The sequence below is a fragment of the Pseudorasbora parva genome, chromosome 5 (assembly GCF_024679245.1).
Source record: "Pseudorasbora parva isolate DD20220531a chromosome 5, ASM2467924v1, whole genome shotgun sequence".
NCBI lineage: Eukaryota > Metazoa > Chordata > Actinopteri > Cypriniformes > Gobionidae > Pseudorasbora > Pseudorasbora parva.
In genome coordinates this window covers 50,316,185-50,335,614 of record NC_090176.1, presented here as the reverse complement: position 1 = coordinate 50,335,614, position 19,430 = coordinate 50,316,185, and the positions used below count along the sequence as shown (strand labels likewise).

The 19,430-nt window shown below is 41.2% G+C and overlaps 1 protein-coding gene across 2 annotated transcripts in view; it reads right to left on the bottom strand.

Annotated features, from left to right (window-relative positions):
* The window catches only part of LOC137076200 (serine/threonine-protein kinase Nek5), a 37,302-nt gene that overhangs the window by 12,509 nt on the left and 5,363 nt on the right, over positions 1 to 19,430 (bottom strand). The window contains exons 4-17 of one of the 2 annotated variants that reach the window (XM_067445134.1): positions 16,024 to 16,107; positions 15,878 to 15,948; positions 12,523 to 12,609; positions 12,299 to 12,353; positions 9,072 to 9,272; positions 8,046 to 8,109; positions 7,804 to 7,901; positions 5,852 to 5,994; positions 3,932 to 4,010; positions 3,731 to 3,835; positions 3,185 to 3,265; positions 346 to 408; positions 195 to 266; positions 1 to 89 (exon numbers count right to left, since the gene is read on the bottom strand). The exon at positions 1 to 89 is cut by the window's left edge and continues 95 nt beyond it. In XM_067445134.1, the coding sequence (XP_067301235.1) occupies positions 1 to 89; positions 195 to 266; positions 346 to 408; positions 3,185 to 3,265; positions 3,731 to 3,835; positions 3,932 to 4,010; positions 5,852 to 5,994; positions 7,804 to 7,901; positions 8,046 to 8,109; positions 9,072 to 9,272; positions 12,299 to 12,353; positions 12,523 to 12,609; positions 15,878 to 15,948; positions 16,024 to 16,107 (1,292 nt within the window). The remainder of the gene's footprint in view (positions 90 to 194; positions 267 to 345; positions 409 to 3,184; positions 3,266 to 3,730; positions 3,836 to 3,931; positions 4,011 to 5,851; positions 5,995 to 7,803; positions 7,902 to 8,045; positions 8,110 to 9,071; positions 9,273 to 12,298; positions 12,354 to 12,522; positions 12,610 to 15,877; positions 15,949 to 16,023; positions 16,108 to 19,430) is intronic. The other variant, XM_067445135.1, reaches the window with a different exon arrangement.

The window sequence follows — 19,430 nt, the reverse complement described above, 5'->3', positions numbered from 1 at the left end:
TTCATCCGCTCCTCTTCCTCTGAGCCATGAGGCCGGTTGCGGAGGTTTTCTCCTTGCTCAAACGTCAGTGTGTTGTTCAGGGGCTCGTCCTGTCTCACACACACACACACACGATTATAATAAGGTAAAGCAATTATTGCCCAACACCAATCATGAGTGTGTGTGTGTGCGTGCGTGCGTGTGTGTCACTTCACCTCTGACTCCTCATCTTCCTCGTCAGTCTTCATCTCTTTATCACTCAGCTTGATCTCGAACATGATTCCTCTCTGAAAACACGTGCTTGTGTTTCAGATCCGTCAAACATGAGTGTGTGTCTTCGTCATGTGTTTTTGTGTGTGTTTGTACCTGCTGCTCTTTCCCATGTGTGTGTGTGTCTCTGTTCTTCCTCAGTAAGTCTGTTTCTCTGTCCTGAGAACATCATCACACTCATCAGTTCACGTCTTTCAGCAGCTCCACGAGTCACTTTAATATCGCATGCGTCACAAATCTTCATGCCTTTTTAAAATCATACATACATTTATACATTCTGTGTTTGTGTGTGTGTATTAAATATCTATGTGTTTATTTATTAATGTATTTAAAAAGATAAAATATCTATATAATAATATATTTAAAATCTAAAAAAAAAAATCTAAAAAAATCTAGTTCTAAAAAAGTAAATCTAGTTAATATATTTATGTAAAAATATGGGACAACGGATGGAAATTAGCCTTTGGCTACAATCTGATGTGTTTACATTCATGTATAATCATGTCTGTTAAATAACACACACTGTCCCCACACACTTAAATAAAAAGTTAAATGAATATATGTATATGTTAATATGATATATATTAAATATATAATTTATAATTATCAATATATTAATAAGGTATTTTTAAATTATATACATGTATACAGTCTGTGTATCTACAGGTATCTAGCTATGAAAAAAAAGTTTTCTTAATCATACATACATATTTATACAAATAGAAATAATACATTATATATTAAAAACAAGATAGTTGTTACGAGTAACAAGTAGTGTATCATATTTATACACTCTGAAGTAGGTGGTCATCAGGACTCTCCATTACCCAATCCAGTTATTTCCATTAATAAAGTCCAAAGTGACGTCTGATCTCTAAATATGTTTCAGCTCATCAATAACTGCACATTATTCTTAAAGGGTTAGTTCACACTAAAATGAAAATTAGCTCATGACTGACTACCCCTCAAGTCATCCTTACAGGTGTATGACATTCTTCTTTCAGATTATATATTATATCAGTTATATTGAAAATGTCATGGCTCTTCCAAGCTTTATAATGGCAATGAATGGAAGATGAGATGCATCAATCCATCATAAAAGTGCATCTATCCATTATAAAAGTGCATCCGTTCATCATAAAAGTGCATCCGTTCATCATAAAAGTGCATCTATCCATTATAAAAGTGCATCCGTTCATCATAAAAGTGCATCCGTTCATCATAAAAGTGCATCTATCCATTATAAAAGTGCTTCCATTCATCATAAAAGTGCATCTATCCATCATAAAAGTGCATCTATCCATCATAAAAGTGCCTTCATTCATCATAAAAGTGCACTTTTGTGGACTTCATAAACGACACAACCATTCACTGTCATTGTAAAGCTTGGAAGAAGTCAGAATATTTGTAGTATAACTATGACTGTATTCGTCTGAAAGAAGAATGGTCATACACACCTAGGATGACTTGATGATGAGCAGGGCCAGCACAAGCTCAACTGCTGCTCTAGGCAAAGCCCCTACCTCACACTCACACTCACACTCACACTCACACACACACTCACACTCACACACACACACACACACACTCACACTCACACTCACACTCACACTCACACTCACACTCACACTCACACTCACACTCACACTCACACTCACACTCACACTCACACACTCATGCTGCGTTCCACTCCACTTTAAGACACGCACTTGCAAACTTCCCTAAGCACTTCCCCTTGGGGGAATCCGCCATTTTGAAGTGCGTTCCACTTCGTGAAGTGGACAAGGGAAGTTTGTATGGACAGACCCTTGCTCCCTCGATTTTGACCGAGTGAGCGAGTCTACTTCATATGTACACTTCAGGCAGCTTCATATACCACAATGCAACGCGATTGTGACGTCACCACATATCACGTTTAATTTACCCCACCACAAACAACTCTATGATATTTTTTAAAAACATTTAAAACAACCCAAACACATCCATATACATATAGAGTGCTGCATTAAACAATTTGGTAAAGGTAAAAAATAAATAATATATCAACTCCATAGTGGATTCCAAGTGATCTAGGGCTTAGAGCGTTCCAGATCTGTCCATTTGCAAAGTTTCCAACAGTAGTGGGCACTCATGCAACGTAGGCATGACGCACATCCGAGTGAACGAGACGGAGGGAAGTTTGCGAGTGAAGGGCATGATAAAAACGAACTGGAACGCAGCATCACTCAGACACACACTCACACTCACATTCACACTCGATCTTTGAAATGCATGTGATAAACTGATAAATATCCTCAAAATAAAAGCATACAGAAGCATGTTTTAACTTTTTTTTTCATTCTGCAATGTAAAAAACACATCAGCACCACTAGTGCAAATGCAAATTCTGTATTATATTAAATAATAAGCATCCTATATGTACAGGCCTGGAGTAGTAGCCATCGTAAGATTCAGGAGAATTCTTTGTGGGCCACTGATAAATTGGGCCGGTAGCAGAACCACTTCGATATACGGGATGTGGAAAGCTCAAGTCTCTAGTTCATTTTCAATGAGACACACACAGAAAGCACCCGCATACAATGCTTCTGACGCCTATGTCTCCCCCGCTTTCTCTCACACACACATAACCTGAGGGTGAGTAAATCAAGGGGTAATGTTCATTTGTGGGTGAACTATCTCCTTTAGGGCGTCTGACATCATCAGTCAGTCACTAATGTTCATTCCCTCTTTAGAGCCCTATATAGTGCAAACACACACACACATACTTTGTTTTTGTGACATATGGGGACATTCCATAGGCGTAATGTTTTTTATACTGTACAAACAGTATTTTCTACCCCCCTAAATCTACCCAACACAGGAAACATTCTGCATTTTTACTTTATAAAAAAACCTCATCCTGTATGATTTATAAACATTGACCAATAACACGTACCTCGACCTCTGCTCTCATTCTCATCTCTCTGACATCATGACGATACTGCTCTCTGATTCGCTGGAGCTGCTTCAGATACTCCTGCAACCACACACACACACACACGCACGCACACAGGTTACGTTTTTGTGAATTGTGGGGACTTTCCATTGCGTAATGGATTTTACACTGTACAAACTGTGCATTTTATTTCCCTACACTGCCCCTAAACCTACCTGTCACACACACACACAAACATGCACACGCACACACACGTGCTTACGCACACGCACACACAGCCCCTAAACCTACCCATCACAGGAAACATTCTGCATTTTTATATAAATAATTTTTCAACAAAAAAAACATATTTTAACAGTATGCTTATAAATCCATTTACATGGTGGGGACCGTTGGCTGCTTATGTTTATATTACATTATGGGGACCAACAAGTACACACACACACACACACACACACACACACACACACACACACACACACACACACAGGCCTTCAGCACGCTGAGGTGTCGTTATCTAACAGTCATGAGTGTGATGACACTGACCTTCTGTCCCTGCACTTTCCCGCTGGGAGACGGTCTGCTCCCATGATGCTCTTGTGCGTTGGACGCCGGACCCCCTTCAGCATCTGCTGTGGACGGTCTGAGACCCTGAACACCAGAAATGATCAATAATTTCACACGGCCTTGCCTAAAGGTATGATCATTTGTGTTCATGTCTTCGTCTCTGAGTTCAGTGATGCTCACCAGTTGCTTCTGAGCTCTGATTTTGTACTGATGGGCTTCATGTCTCCTCTGCAGATACTCGTCTCTCGCCCGGGCGACACTGAACACACACACACACGCACACGCACACGCACACACGCACACACGCACACACATACACACGCACACACACACACAAACAGTTGCGTTTTTATGAATTGCAGGGACTTTCCATAGGCATAATTGATTTTACACTGTACATACTGTACTTTTTATCCCCCTACACTGCCAAATTACAAAAAACTTTATCAGCAAGATTGTAGAAAAGATTGTAGAGAGTCTGTACATTCCTCATCTTTACCACCAATTGCTGCTTATACCAACGGCGGAAATAAGCGCAGTTACAATAGCAAAATATGTGGGAGAGCGTTGCTTTAATGTGACTATATTGTATTGCAATAGGGAGCACTTCAAAGTCAATACCAAATCAAAACTACTTAGCAAATCATTTATAATTAAAGAATTTAATGACAAAATCTGGTTACACTTAAAATATTTACAATATAGATGAATGAGATGATAAAAACGTACCCAGCATAGAGAGAGAGAGAGAGAGAGAGAGAGAGAGAGAGAGAGAGAGAGAGAGAGAGAGAGAGAGAGAGCTAAGAAGAGAAGAGCCAAAGAGAGAGAGAGAAGAAGAGAGAGAGAAGAAGAGAGAGAGCCAGAGAATAAAAAAGACAGAGCAACAGCTACAATCTTCTTTGATCTATTCCTTGACCATGTGACTGAAACTCTAATGTGAGACATTCAAACTGACCAATCAGACCAAACAGGATTTCCTCCCCGTTTTTTCGTGGGATTGAGATGGGACGGGAGATGGGAGAACCCATTCCCGTGTCTGAAGTGCTGAAAGAGGTGTGAAGCCTTTGAAAGCCTTTAAAAAGTGCTTGCATTTCACTCTCAAGAGGTTGTATGAACCCTGATGAATAATGTTTTTAAAAATAAACATGATTATTTCTGCCACAATACCATGGGGTGTTACTACAGTAAATCTACGGTGAATGTTGGTGATTTGTGGACTGAAACCCATGAATGTCTCAATGTTTCTCCTGGTTTCTTCATCAGCTCGGTTTGATCTGATTATCTGTGGTTTATAGCAGAGAGTTCTGCTCCGAAGGCTTCACCAGATCTCGATGTTAATAATTCTGAGGTGAACTCAAAGCCTTTCTCACTAGATCTCCAGCTCTGTGTAGTAACGGTGTCATGTGATCGAGATCGCCGTGTGTGTGTGTGTGTGTGTGTGTGTGAGCCTGTTTATGTGGTTTATGAGGACACAAATTTGTATAACTACATGGGTATTACACTGGTATTACACTATAAATGTGGTTTATGAGGACATATCAAATGTCCTCATAATTCAAATGGCCTTAAAAACATACTAAATGATGTGTTTTTTGAGAAAGTAAAAATGCAGAATGTTTCCTGTGATGGGTAGGTTTAGGGGCAGGGGCAGTGTAGGGGGATAGAAAATACGGTTTGTACAGTATAAAAAGTCCCTGTAAACCACATAGACCAACATGTATGTGTGTGTGTGTGTGTGTGTGTGTGAGTGAGCTTGCGCAGCGCTGTCTATTATGGCTCCGAGGTGATAAACGGTCCGCGCTGAGTAGCTCAAACGACTAGCACAGTTCAGTTCCGCTTTCGTTTCATTTGTCATTTGATGCGTCTCATATTCAACAGAAATGGCAGCTCTTAGTTGGGCAACATGCTGGTGGCACCAGTGAGACCTCCAACAAAACTGAGTTGCACCAGCAGGAAAAAAGGTTGCAAAATGCCACCATTTGTTTGGTCTGGAGCCCTGTAAAAACATGCATTACTTTTCTTTAGAGTAAGGCCACTGATGAATCGATAAGAGCAGGAACACAAGCTCAAGTAAAAAGGTTTAGTTTCCGTGTGTCTCACAGTTTGTATGGCTCCAGCGCAGCAGGTGTGTGTGTGTCGCGATCCGCAGGTTCGGCCGGACCGTCCCATCGCCGCTCATGATCATCGCGTGGTTTGAGCCCAATCGGGTTTTCAACCACAGCAGGAAATCGAGGCTTTATCTGCTGAGAAACGCCACACAGACGGAGAGAGAAAAACAGTCACAGTTATTTTATTACTTCAATCAATCAACTTTATTTATATTGCGCTTTTACAATGACGATTGTTTCAAAGCAGCTTCACAGAGTTAAACAGGACAATATTGCAACAGAATTAGATTTGGCTGTACAGTCCTTCCAGAGAAAAACAGTGATGTTATCAGCTTATTTTAATTTATCATACCGCGACAATGTTGGCAGATTATAGTTTATAGAATTAAATAAGACATTTAATTTTATTTGTATATTTAGTTGAATAACTTAGATCATAATTTTAGTGTCCCCAACTGAGCAAGTCAAGCCAAAGGCAAAACTCCATCAGGGCAAGATGGAGAAAAATAAACCTTAGAGAAACCACCTACTTCAGTAGGTCTTCATTAGACTGTGAGAGTGTGTGCTTAATTTCCTCTAATATCTCGTGTTTTTTTTCCCACATGCTCATCTCGCTTTAGTGTGTAATGTTGCTGTTTGCATGAAAACATCATAATATTACTCATTTACGTAATATATACGCAGAATAAAGGGCCTGGTTGACTGAGTTAGGGTGCGTTCACACTTGTCATGTTTGGTTCGTTTAAACCGAACCCTGGTGCGATTGCTCGTTTAGTGCGGTTCATTTGAACATATGTGAACGCTGCCATCCGAACCCTGGTGCGCACCAAACAAGCGGACCGAGACGGCTAAAAAGATGGGTCTCGGTCCGCTTCCAAACAAACTCTGGTGCGGTTCGAGTGATATATGAACGCAACACGGACCAAAGACATGTAAACGAACCAAAAACTGGACGTGATGTCACAAGATGCGACGCATAGTCAGCTGATTTGACAACGCGGAAACATTGGTGTATCCAAAATGAGTAACATTAGAGGGCAAACGTAGAGCAACGAGGAGGTGCCTCATCAATATTTGGTCTGACGAGCATGTTTCGAAAATGCTAGAAAAAACACACAAAAAGCACACCTGGTGCTTCTCATCAAAGGACCAATGTTGCCCATTATTAGCAGGTACAGACGACAGAATGGCATAAGATACGCCTGTCTCTTTTCTGCATAGGCTACAACGGAGGAAATCCTGGAGCTGTTTTGAATGTTTGGAACATTTTATGACCGCTTCATGAGTTCTCAACGGGTAAAAATAATGCCATATGAACACACATTAAAAGATGCCGTGTTTAATCCAGCACACTGCATTGTTTTGAATGTTCGGTAAGCGAGCTCCTACGTCATATAAGCCGACCAATCAGGTTGTGACCGTCTCCCTATGCCTTTGATTCGGTAACTTCAGGTCAGCTGTTAAAAATGGCAGTGTGAACACTAAGCGGATCAGGACTATATGTTTTGTTTTTGTTTTTTGTTCCGGACCAAACGATCCAAACTAACCGAACTACAAGTGTGAACGCACCCTTAGTAGTGTGCTGAAACTGCCAGTTATGGTAAGGGGCGGGGCATTTCCCAAACACCAATCACAACACACTGCTCCAGCCGACCAATCAGAGCTCAGTGTGCTTTTCAGAAGGAGGGGCTTCATACAGACAGGAACTAAACAGAGCGTTACTGAAGAGAGGAGCCGCAACAATGGAGAATATGAGGAAATAATCAACATTCAAGCAGGAAGACCTGCTCTAGTAGAACCAGAAAACAGCATCAAGAAAATAGGCAGAGTAGGTTCACTTTAAGGCGTAGTCACATGACTCACAGCACTGAAACCACAGTTACTATAATTATAAGTGTTACTGTGAACATCAAACAATGTCAATGTCTAAATATGAAGACTCACTTGTGCGTTTGCTCGTGTGCGTCTCTGCTCGGGTCTCTGTACTGGTCTGTTGACAGGAGGCCTCAGGACGGGCTTATATCCCACCGGATCTTTGGGATCTTTAGCAATGCCAAAGAAGTGCAGATAAACCAGGTCAAGCTCACACGATACACGTCAGGAGAACACATAACACATTCTGCTTCATTTACTGTTTGTTGTAGTCAAAGACAGACACACACACAGAGACACACACACACACACACCTGCTTTTGGTGCCGGCGGTGTGTGTCCGTGAAGAACTGTGTGACTAAACTCATCTTCCAGCAACTGAGATCAAATGGAAAAGAAAGTGCATCTTTATGTAACTTTTCATATTTTAAAAAGTTTTGGTAAATATCTGTAGGTCAATATTGCAGTTCATGTATTGTTATATTAGTGTATTGTTATAAATGATTAAATATTAAATATTGGTGCATATAAATGAACATGATTAAATATTAAATATGTAATGATTAATTTAAACGATGAATGAAAATATGATTAAATATAAATATTTAATGATGAATTAAAACAATAAATTAAACAAATATTAAATATATTTAATGATTATTAAAAATATCAAAATTGTTACATATGAAATATTTAATGATTTATTAAAATTATTAATTAAAAAAAGATCAAATATGACATGAAAAGTATTAAATGTGAAGTAATTAATGATGGATTGAAACGATTAATGAAAAAATGATTAAATATGAATATTGGTACAATTATTTCATGATTAAATGAAATTATTAATGAAACAATTATCTAATATGGCACATGGAAATTATAAAATATAAATATTTAATGATGAATTGAAACAATAAATTAAACAAATATTAAGTATTTCATGATTAATGAAAAAATACCAAATAAGGCATACATGAAAATTATTAATTTATTAAAATGATTAGTTAAAAATATTAAACATGAAATATTGGTGCATATAAATGAAAGTGATTACATATGAACTATTTAATGATTTATTGACTAATGAAGACTTTTTTTTTAATAAGAAATATTGGTGCATATAAATGAAAATGATTAAATGATTCTTCCTGGAGTTCATTTAGTGAACTAGACTAGATTTTACTGTATAAAAGATTTGGAATCTGCTTTGATTGATGCTTCCTCTCATATATTGAATGTTGTGATGAGGAAGATGAATATTGAGAAGTTTATATTTGTATCTAGATAATGTAGTTCTAGTGTTTCAGCTTGAAGTAGACTCTCAGGTGACGTCCTACCTGCGTGTCCAGATGTTTGCTGATCTGAGCCTGCAGTAATGGCCGTCTGAGCAGCGAGTTCGCCGACGGACGGTCTCGAGGACTGACCTTAAACAGCTGGTTCAGCAGCAGCCGAAGGTCATCGCTGTAGCGCTGAGACACGGGACTGTAGCGCCCCCTACAGATCTTCAACACCAGCTGCTTTAAATTACTGCCTTCAAACTGAGACACAAACACTCATCAACCCCAAACACGTATCTTTAAAGGTGCACTATGTAGTATTTTTGCAGTAAAATATCCAAAAACCACCAGGCCAGTGTTATATATTTTGTTCAGTTGAGTACTTAGAATATCCCAAATGTTTCCAACTATTTGTGAGAAAATTGCTATTTTAACCAAGGACCGGGACGTGTCAGCATAGCGTCTGAGGGAGTCGCCTGTCAATCGCATCATATCTGCGCTACCCTCAGTTTTATTCTGCAGAAGCGCTTTTCTCTTAGCAGTGTGAACATGTCACAGCAGCGCCAAGCGAACGCACAGAGTAACGTCATAACATCATTTTAAACACACTTAAATGTATCTAATATGATAAACAGAGCTGCTTTACCTCATAATCATAACCGGAAGAGCGGATCAGTGCAGGCGCCCGGCAACTGTGTCCCGTCCCGTCATAATAAAAGTCCCAGTGCTCGCGAGTCATGTGTTTGTGTAACAATCGTTCCAGCGGCCGTGCTCAGCTCCTCAACACTCGGTCCTGCTCTGCTTCACTACAGTAACGTTAATAACCAATCGCTCCAGCGGCCGTGCTTAGCTCCTCAACACTCGCTCCTGCTCTGCTTCACTACAGTAACGTTGATAACCAATCGCTCCAGCAGCCGTGCTCAGCTGCTCAACACTCGGTCCTGCTCTGCTTCACTACAGTAACGTTAATAACCAATCGCTCCAGCGGCCGTGCTCAGCTGCTCAACACTCGGTCCTGCTCTGCTTCACTACAGTAACGTTGATAACCAATCGCTCCAGCAGCCGTGCTCAGCTGCTCAACACTCGGTCCTGCTCTGCTTCACTACAGTAACGTTAATAACCAATCGCTCCAGCGGCCGTGCTCAGCTGCTCAACACTCGGTCCTGCTCTGCTTCACTACAGTAACGTTAATAACCAATCGCTCCAGCAGCCGTGCTCAGCTCCTCAACACTCGGTCCTGCTCTGCTTCACTACAGTAACGTTAATAACCAATCGCTCCAGCGGCCGTGCTCAGCTCCTCAACACTCGGTCCTGCTCTGCTTCACTACAGTAACGTTAATAACCAATCGCTCCAGTAGCCGTGCTCAGCTCCTCAACACTCGCTCCTGCTCTGCTTCACTACAGTAACGTTAATAACCAATCGCTCCAGCGGCCGTGCTCAGCTCCTCAACACTCGGTCCTGCTCTGCTTCACTACAGTAACGTTAATAACCAATCGCTCCAGCAGCCGTGCTCAGCTCCTCAACACTCGGTCCTGCTCTGCTTCACTACAGTAACGTTAATAACCAATCGCTCCAGCAGCCGTGCTCAGCTCCTCAACACTCGGTCCTGCTCTGCTTCACTACAGTAACGTTAATAACCAATCGCTCCAGCAGCCGTGCTCAGCTGCTCAACACTCGGTCCTGCTCTGCTTCACTACAGTAACGTTAATAACCAATCGCTCCAGCAGTCGTGCTCAGCTCCTCAACACTCGGTCCTGCTCTGCTTCACTACAGTAACGTTAATAACCAATCGCTCCAGCGGCCGAGCTCAGCTCCTCAACACTCGGTCCTGCTCTGCTTCACTACAGTAACGTTAATAACCAATCGCTCCAGCGGCCGTGCTCAGCTCCTCAACACTCGGTCCTGCTCTGCTTCACTACAGTAACGTTAATAACCAATCGCTCCAGCGGCCGTGCTCAGCTCCTCAACACTCGGTCCTGCTCTGCTTCACTACAGTAACGTTAATAACCAATCGCTCCAGCGGCCGAGCTCAGCTCCTCAACACTCGCTCCTGCTCTGCTTCACTACAGTAACGTATTAACCGCATCCATGAACATGATTTCTGCCCGAGTCCTATTTTCCACCGGCTGTGAGGTGAAGACCACGTCCCAAGATACTGCGCTCAAACTTTGTGTCATCAAACTACGCATTTGTTTTGAATAGGCGACCTCTAGTGGACAGAAAGTTGCATAGTGCACCTTTAATGAAATCAGAGATCTCCGAGCCTCCGAGACAGTGTTTAATCCAAGTCTTCTGAAGAGACACAATTACTTTATATGATGAATTTAAGCGTTTTGGTTTTTGGGTGAAGAACTTTCAATGGAGGGACAGAAATTTTCTCAGATTTCATTCAGATATCTTGTGTTATCTACAAAAGTCTTGAAACAACATTATTGTGAGTAACTGATGACAGAGTTTTCATTTTTGGGTGAACTAACTCTTTAAAGTGCCCTTATTATACTTCTTCAGATAGTATCTTTCATGTAGTGTGTAATATACTGTAGATGTTTGTCTACCAATCAGAGCAAAATTAAAGGGTTAGTTCACCCAAAAATGAAATTTACTCACCCTAATGTCGTTCCAGACCCGTAAGACCTTCGTTAATCTTCGGAACACAGTTTAAGTTATTTTATATTTACAACTTTATTCAGCATTGTCTTCTCTTCCGCGTTTGTTTTCAATCCTCAAATAAAGATTCAAACGGTTATGAATCAGCGTATTAATTAATGATTCGGATCGCCAATGTCACGTGATTTCAGCAGTTTGACACGCGATCCGAATCATGAATCAATCTGCTGATTCATAACCGTTTGAATCTTTATTTGAGGATTGAAAACAAACGCGGAAGAGAAGACAATGCTGAATAAAGTCGTAGTTTTTGTTATTTTTGGACCCAAATGTATTTTGGATGCTTCAAGAGACTCTAATTAACCCACTGATGTCTCATATGGACTACTGTGATGATGTTTTTATTCCCTTTCTGGACATGGACAGTATAGTGTGCATACACTTGCATACGCTCTCGGACTAAATATAAAATATCTTAAACTGTGTGTGAAGATGAACGGAGGTCTTACGGGTGCGGAGCGACATTAGGGGGAGGAGTTAATGTAATTTTTGGGTGAACTAACCCTTTAAGCACCTTTAAATAGGGACACTTTAATGAAACAGTTGGTGTGAGTTTAGAGGAGACAAAAGACCAGCAGCTCATTGTGAAAACTACAGAAGTGTGTGCTGACGTCCTCACCGGATGTCTTAGTGTGCAGAGCTCATAGAGGACACAGCCCAGAGACCAGATGTCCCTGCAGGACACATGAGTTCAGAATGACCATACACACACAGCAGGCAGACCCAGAGCTGAACACACACACACACACACACACACACACACACACACACACAGACACACACACACACACACACACACACAGCAGGCAGAACCAGAGATGAACACACACACGCTCTACGTACGTCTTGTTGTTGTAAGGTCTGTTCTCGCAGATCTCTGGAGACAGGTAGTATGGCGTCCCTACGCAGGTTCTGGCCAGCTCCATGGTGCTGCCCAACAAAAACAGCCAGATCATACACACACACACACACACACACACACACACACACACACACACACACACACACACACACACACACACACACACACACACACACACACACACACACTCTTAAAGACATAAACACCATCACACTTTGGCTGCGTTCCATTCGACCAGAAGTGGACTGCGAAGTGGACTTCACAGGATATTATCTTAAAGGGATAGTTCACCCAAAAATGAGAATGTGATGTTTATCTGCGGACCCTCAGGGCATCCAACATGTAGGTTTCTTCAGGAGAATACAAATGAAGATTTTTAAATCCAACCGTGTATTTAAAGTAAAAAATGTTATCAATACAGTTCGGTTTCTCACACAAACTGATCGTTTTGTGTGTTAAGATATCAGTGTGTCGTCATGAGCCACAGGGCTCTTTGTGCATGTTGTCTAGGCATGTTTTTGTTACCCATTCACATGCATTAAACGACTGGCACACAGCAACGGTTGAAGTTAAAAATCTTAATTTGTGTTTTACTGAAGAAATAAACACACCTACATGTTGGATGCACTGGGGGTCAGCAGATAAACATCACATTTTTATTTTTGGGTGAACTAACCCTTTAAGTGAGATTCCAATCCAAAGGGAGCGAACAAGTTCAGTTTGAAGGGCACTGCAAACGGCGCAGGGAAGAGGGGAACATCGAAAAATCACTTCACAGGAAGTGGAGAGTGAAAATCACCCAACCGTCATTGCGCGTCGCCAATGACCCACTCACTTTTATCGTCTCTAATTCAGCACATGTCTGTTTACCTACCCCTAACCGATAACACTTTTTATTAAACACATGTTCACATGTTGCTTATTTTACAAAGCACTAAATAGTTTAGCTCCCCGGTACTTAAGCGAGCTTTTAACCCATTATACTCCATCACGTCTATTGCGGTCTCAAAACTCTGGCCAGTTGATAATACCTAGAATATCTAAATCAACTGCAGGCGGTCGATCATTTTCCTATTTAGCTCCTAAACTGTGGAATAGTCTTCCTAGCATTGTTCGGGAAGCAGACACACTCTGTCAGTTTAAATCTAGACTAAAAACACATCTCTTTACTATGGCATACACATAGAACATTTATAACTTTCATTATTCAAATCAATTGACTGATTGTTAGGCTGCATTAACTAGGTCAGCCGGAACCGGGAACACTTCCCATAACACCTGATGTACTCGTTACATCATAAAAAGAGTGGCATCTACGCTAATGTTGTCTCTCTGTTTATCCCGAGGTTTATCCCGGATCTGGGCCCTGTCCGGATCGGATGGTGGACCTGCCTGGACATGACCAACGCATCCTGGAGTGTCTGCTGAGCCGTGTCAAATGGTGTCTCCTCCGAATTTGCCTCACTGGCACGACATGCTCAAAACCCGTCTTCGGCGCAACAATTCCGATCTTTCATGTATTCATACTCTTGTGTAATCGACACCCCATCCTAAATAAATCTGTCTCTTTCATGATACCCTGAAAATTTTGAATAATCCGATCTAATATGATTTCCGACCTGTAAGGTTGCCAGAATAATAATCTTACACGGTGTGTTAATAGGCCAGAGGAGAACTGGCACCCCGACTGAGTCTGGTTTCTCCCAAGGTTTATTTTTCTCCATCACGCCCCGATGGAGTTTTGGTTCCTTGCCACTGTCGCCTTTGGCTTGGCTTGCTCAGTTGGGGACACTAAAAATATGATTAAAGTTATTCAACTTATTATACAAATAAAATGTATGAATTAGGTCTTATTTAATTCTATAAACTATAATACTGATCAGCCAACATTGTCGCTATATGATAAATTAAAATAAGCTGATAACATCACTGTTTTCTCCAGAACGACTGTACAGCCAAATCTAATTTTGTCGCAATATTATCCTGTTTGACACTGTGAAGCTGCTTTGACACAATCGTGATTGTAAAAGCGCTATATAAATAAAGTTGATTGATTGATTGACATGTTAGATTTGCGTTAAAACTTGAAGCCATGCATCTCTTACCCCTACACTAATGCCACGGTTAATAACTCAGTGATTTCTGTTATTTAGTCTGGCCCAAACAATCGTTTAGTAAACGGAGGTATATTTGTATTTAATGTAAATGACATCTAACGTTACTCCAGTAAAAAAAAAATTGAGAGAGGAACCACCCACATTTTATATGCTTCCAACGCCCATTCTCGTCGCATCACCGGACTCAACTAACCATGGAGCAGAGACCCACATGTGGCCCAAACATGCTTGCTATCTGGGACATTTTTAACCAGCTCTACGATGGAGGAGTTTACATATGCATTTGAATATTCATAGTTATTATACAAACTACAGTATTTATGAATGCTATTTATCTGGCTATCACCAGACCAAGCTCAGTTTAAGATTGAACATTGGTCTGGGGAGTCTGCGCTGTATTTTTACTGCACAAGAGGCGTGATCAACGAGCATTATTTGAATGGTAAATGGTAAATGGACTGCATTTATATAGCGCTTTTATCCAAAGCGCTTTACATTTTGCCTCACATTCACCCATTCATACACCGACGGCGATGTCAGCCATGTAAGGCACCATCCAGCTCGTCGGGAGCAGCTGGGGTTAGGTGTCTTGCTCAAGGACACCTCGACACTTGGTCAGGTGGAACCGGGGATTGAACCACCAACCTTCTGGTTTGTAGACAACCTACATGAACCACTGAGCCACTGCCGCCCCAGAATGACTCTGTACGCAATTGGATAATCCTTCAACCAATCAGACCACAAGTGGCGTGATCGACTGGCATCGACCCATCGCTTCTCTATCCGTCATTGTGTTAAAATCAGCCAATAGTGTGCCAGGTGGATAAGCCAGTCTGTGATTGGTTCCTGCAAAAGTGTAACAGAAGCAGGATAAATGAATATACGTAGTATATAGTTATACCAATAGTTGGTGTCATAGTGTCACAGTCGTGCTCGTGTACTATCGAGTTGTTCATGAGAACGGTTTGTGTTTTTGTGATTAAAGGGATGACTTTTTCATTGAATATTCAACCTGGATTAGTTACACAGATTCAGCCATAGTCGTTGCCTGGGTTACGCATGTAAGAGGCGGAGCTATCAAAATAGGGGCGAGACCCTTTTGGGGGTAGGGGCGTGTTTGTTTTGGTGATTTGAAATAACAACAACAGTTACCAGATAGCACTTACCCCACCTTTAACAGTGCGTAGAGACCCTGTCGAATCGAATGCATCACACTCACTTGTTCAACATTCTTGCGATGCCAAAATCTCCCAGCTTGACTTTTAGGCCTCCTTGAGTGAGAAAGATGTTCTAGAGCACAGAATCAACACGTGAGATACTGGATTCACCGATTCAACATTAGACGGTCACGCGTGTCTACAGTACCTGAGCCTTAATGTCTCTGTGCAGGACCTTCCTGTCATGAATGTGCTTCAGTCCGAGACAGATCTGAACTAACCAGTCCACGATCTGAAACACACACCAACGCACTAATGCTCAAACGAAAAACACTTTTGTTATTGCTACAATAAATACTTTAAAAAATACAGCACATGCATTTGAACCCTTAAAGACCTAGAACATTTTTGGGGTGCCTGACTTGCCTCTACTTTTCTTTGTTTTTCGCAGCCATTCTAGCAGTTAGCATCAAGTGCCATTTATCATTTGAAATAGCTCATTTGAAGTCTTAATTTGACATTTATTTAGTCTGAGAATGGATTAAATTTTAAGAAAAACGAATTTTAAGAAAAACGGCAGCAAAAATTATTTATTTTTTTACTGTGAACTCAAACAAAACTTCATGAAGTTTGGATTTTTTCCTTTAGAAATGTTAGACTTGGTTGTTTTAGACTTCTAAATGAAATTTTGTCTATATGTACAATCACTCATTAAGTTATAGCCATTTATTATATTATTATTCTAGGCGTTTATGAGTGAAAACAGGTGAATTTATTTACTGACGATGTATGTGTCCAAAAAAGATCAGGGAGTAAAGTAAATAGAAAGATTGTGAATAACAGAACACTGAAGCAAACATTTTTCTTCTAAGAAATATATTGTTATTTGAACATGAACAGCAAAAGCAAATAATGTAACAATAAAAGATAAATTTAAATGATCAAACGGTGCAAATAATCTTCTCAAATACAAATTGAGTACTGATTGTACTGTCATACACATACGCATTTAATTATTTGCATTTGTAAAAGCAAAAGACATGATTTTATTAATATTTTAAGGCTACTTTCATATTTTGGAGCAACTTACCCAACTACTACCCTAAACCTACCCACATCTAAACAATATAAAACACATAACAGGCAAATAAAGGTACAGTCACAAGTATTTATTGCAAAAACTGACCAAAACAGTATAAAAGTATTAACTCATGTTGCATTCCAAGTCTTCTGAAGTCATACGATGTCTTCATGTCAAGAACAGAGTTGATCTTGATGTTTTAATCGCTGAAATGATGATCCTGTTGCCCCGTGAACGAACTCATTCATATCTCTTTCAAATGATTTAAACGACTCTTGAGCATGACGAGATCGGTCACAAGACACACGAGAGCCAATGACATTTCACAATCAATGCTGACGTAATGACGAGATCGGTCACAAGACACACGAGAGCCAATGACATTTCACAATCAATGCTGACGTAATGACGAGATCGGTCACAAGACACACGAGAGCCAATGACATTTCACAATCAATGCTGTCGTAATGACGAGATCGGTCACAAGACACACGAGAGCCAATGACATTTCACAATCAATGCTGACGTAATGACGAGATCGCTCACAAGACACACGAGAGCCAATGACATTTCACAATCAATGCTGACGTAATGACGAGATCGGTCACAAGACACACGAGAGCCAATAACATTTCACAATCAATGCTGTCGTAATGACGAGATCGGTCACAAGACACACGAGAGCCAATGACATTTCACAATCACTGCTGACGTAATGACGCGATCGGTCACAAGACACACGAGAGCCAATGACATTTCACAATCAATGCTGACGTAATGACGCGATCGGTCACAAGACACACGAGAGCCAATGACATTTCACAATCAATGCTGACGTAATGACGAGATCGGTCACAAGACACACGAGAGCCAATGACATTTCACAATCAATGCTGACGTAATGACGAGATCGGTCACAAGACACACGAGAGCCAATGACATTTCACAATCAATGCTGACGTAATGACGAGATCGGTCACAAGACACACGAGAGCCAATGACATTTCACAATCAATGCTGACGTAATGACGAGATCGGTCACAAGACACACGAGAGCCAATGACATTTCGCAATCAATGCTGTCGTAATGACGCGATCGGTCACAAGACACACGAGAGCCAATGACATTTCACAATCAATGCTGACGTAATGACGAGATCGGTCACAAGACACACGAGAGCCAATGACATTTCACAATCAATGCTGACGTAATGACGCGATCGGTCACAAGACACACGAGAGCCAATGACATTTCACAATCAATGCTGACGTAATGACGCGATCGGTCACAAGACGCACGAGAGCCAATGACATTTACAATCAATGCTGACGTAATGACGAGATCGGTCACAAGACACACGAGAGCCAATGACATTTCACAATCAATGCTGACGTAATGACGAGATCGGTCACAAGACACACGAGAGCCAATGACATTTCACAATCAATGCTGACGTAATGACGAGATCGGTCACAAGACACACGAGAGCCAATGACATTTCACAATCAATGCTGACGTAATGACGAGATCGGTCACAAGACACACGAGAGCCAATGACATTTCACAATCAATGCTGACGTAATGACGCGATCGGTCACAAGACGCACGAGAGCCAATGACATTTCACAATCAATGCTGTCGTAATGACGAGATCGGTCACAAGACACGAGAGCCAATGACATTTACAATCACTGCTGACGTAATGACGCGATCGGTCACAAGACACACGAGAGCCAATGACATTTCACAATCAATGCTGTCGTAATGACGAGATCGGTCACAAGACACACGAGAGCCAATGACATTTCACAATCAATGCTGACGTAATGACGAGATCGGTCACAAGACACACGAGAGCCAATGACATTTCACAATCAATGCTGACGTAATGACGCGATCGGTCACAAGACGCACGAGAGCCAATGACATTTCACAATCAATGCTGTCGTAATGACACAATTGGTCACAAGACACACGAGAGCCAATGACATTTCACAATCAATGCTGACGTAATGACGAGATCGGTCACAAGACACACGAGAGCCAATGACATTTCACAATCAATGCTGACGTAATGACGCGATCGGTCACAAGACGCACGAGAGCCAATGACAATTCACAATCAATGCTGACGTAATGACACAATTGGTCACAAGACACACGAGAGCCAATGACAATTCACAATCAATGCTGACGTAATGACACAATTGGTCACAAGACACACGAGAGCCAATGACATTTCACAATCAATGCTGACGTAATCGGTCACCAGACACACGAGAGCCAATGACATTTCACAATCACTGCTGACGTAATCGGTCACCAGACACACGAGAGCCAATGACATTTCACAATCAATGCTGACGTAATGACACAATTGGTCACAAGACACACGAGAGCCAATGACATTTCACAATCACTGCTGACGTAATGACGCGATCGGTCACAAGACACACGAGAGCCAATGACATTTCACTATGAAATCTCACGTAACGGGCGGCAATATTTGAAATTTGATGTGTTCATGATCTTC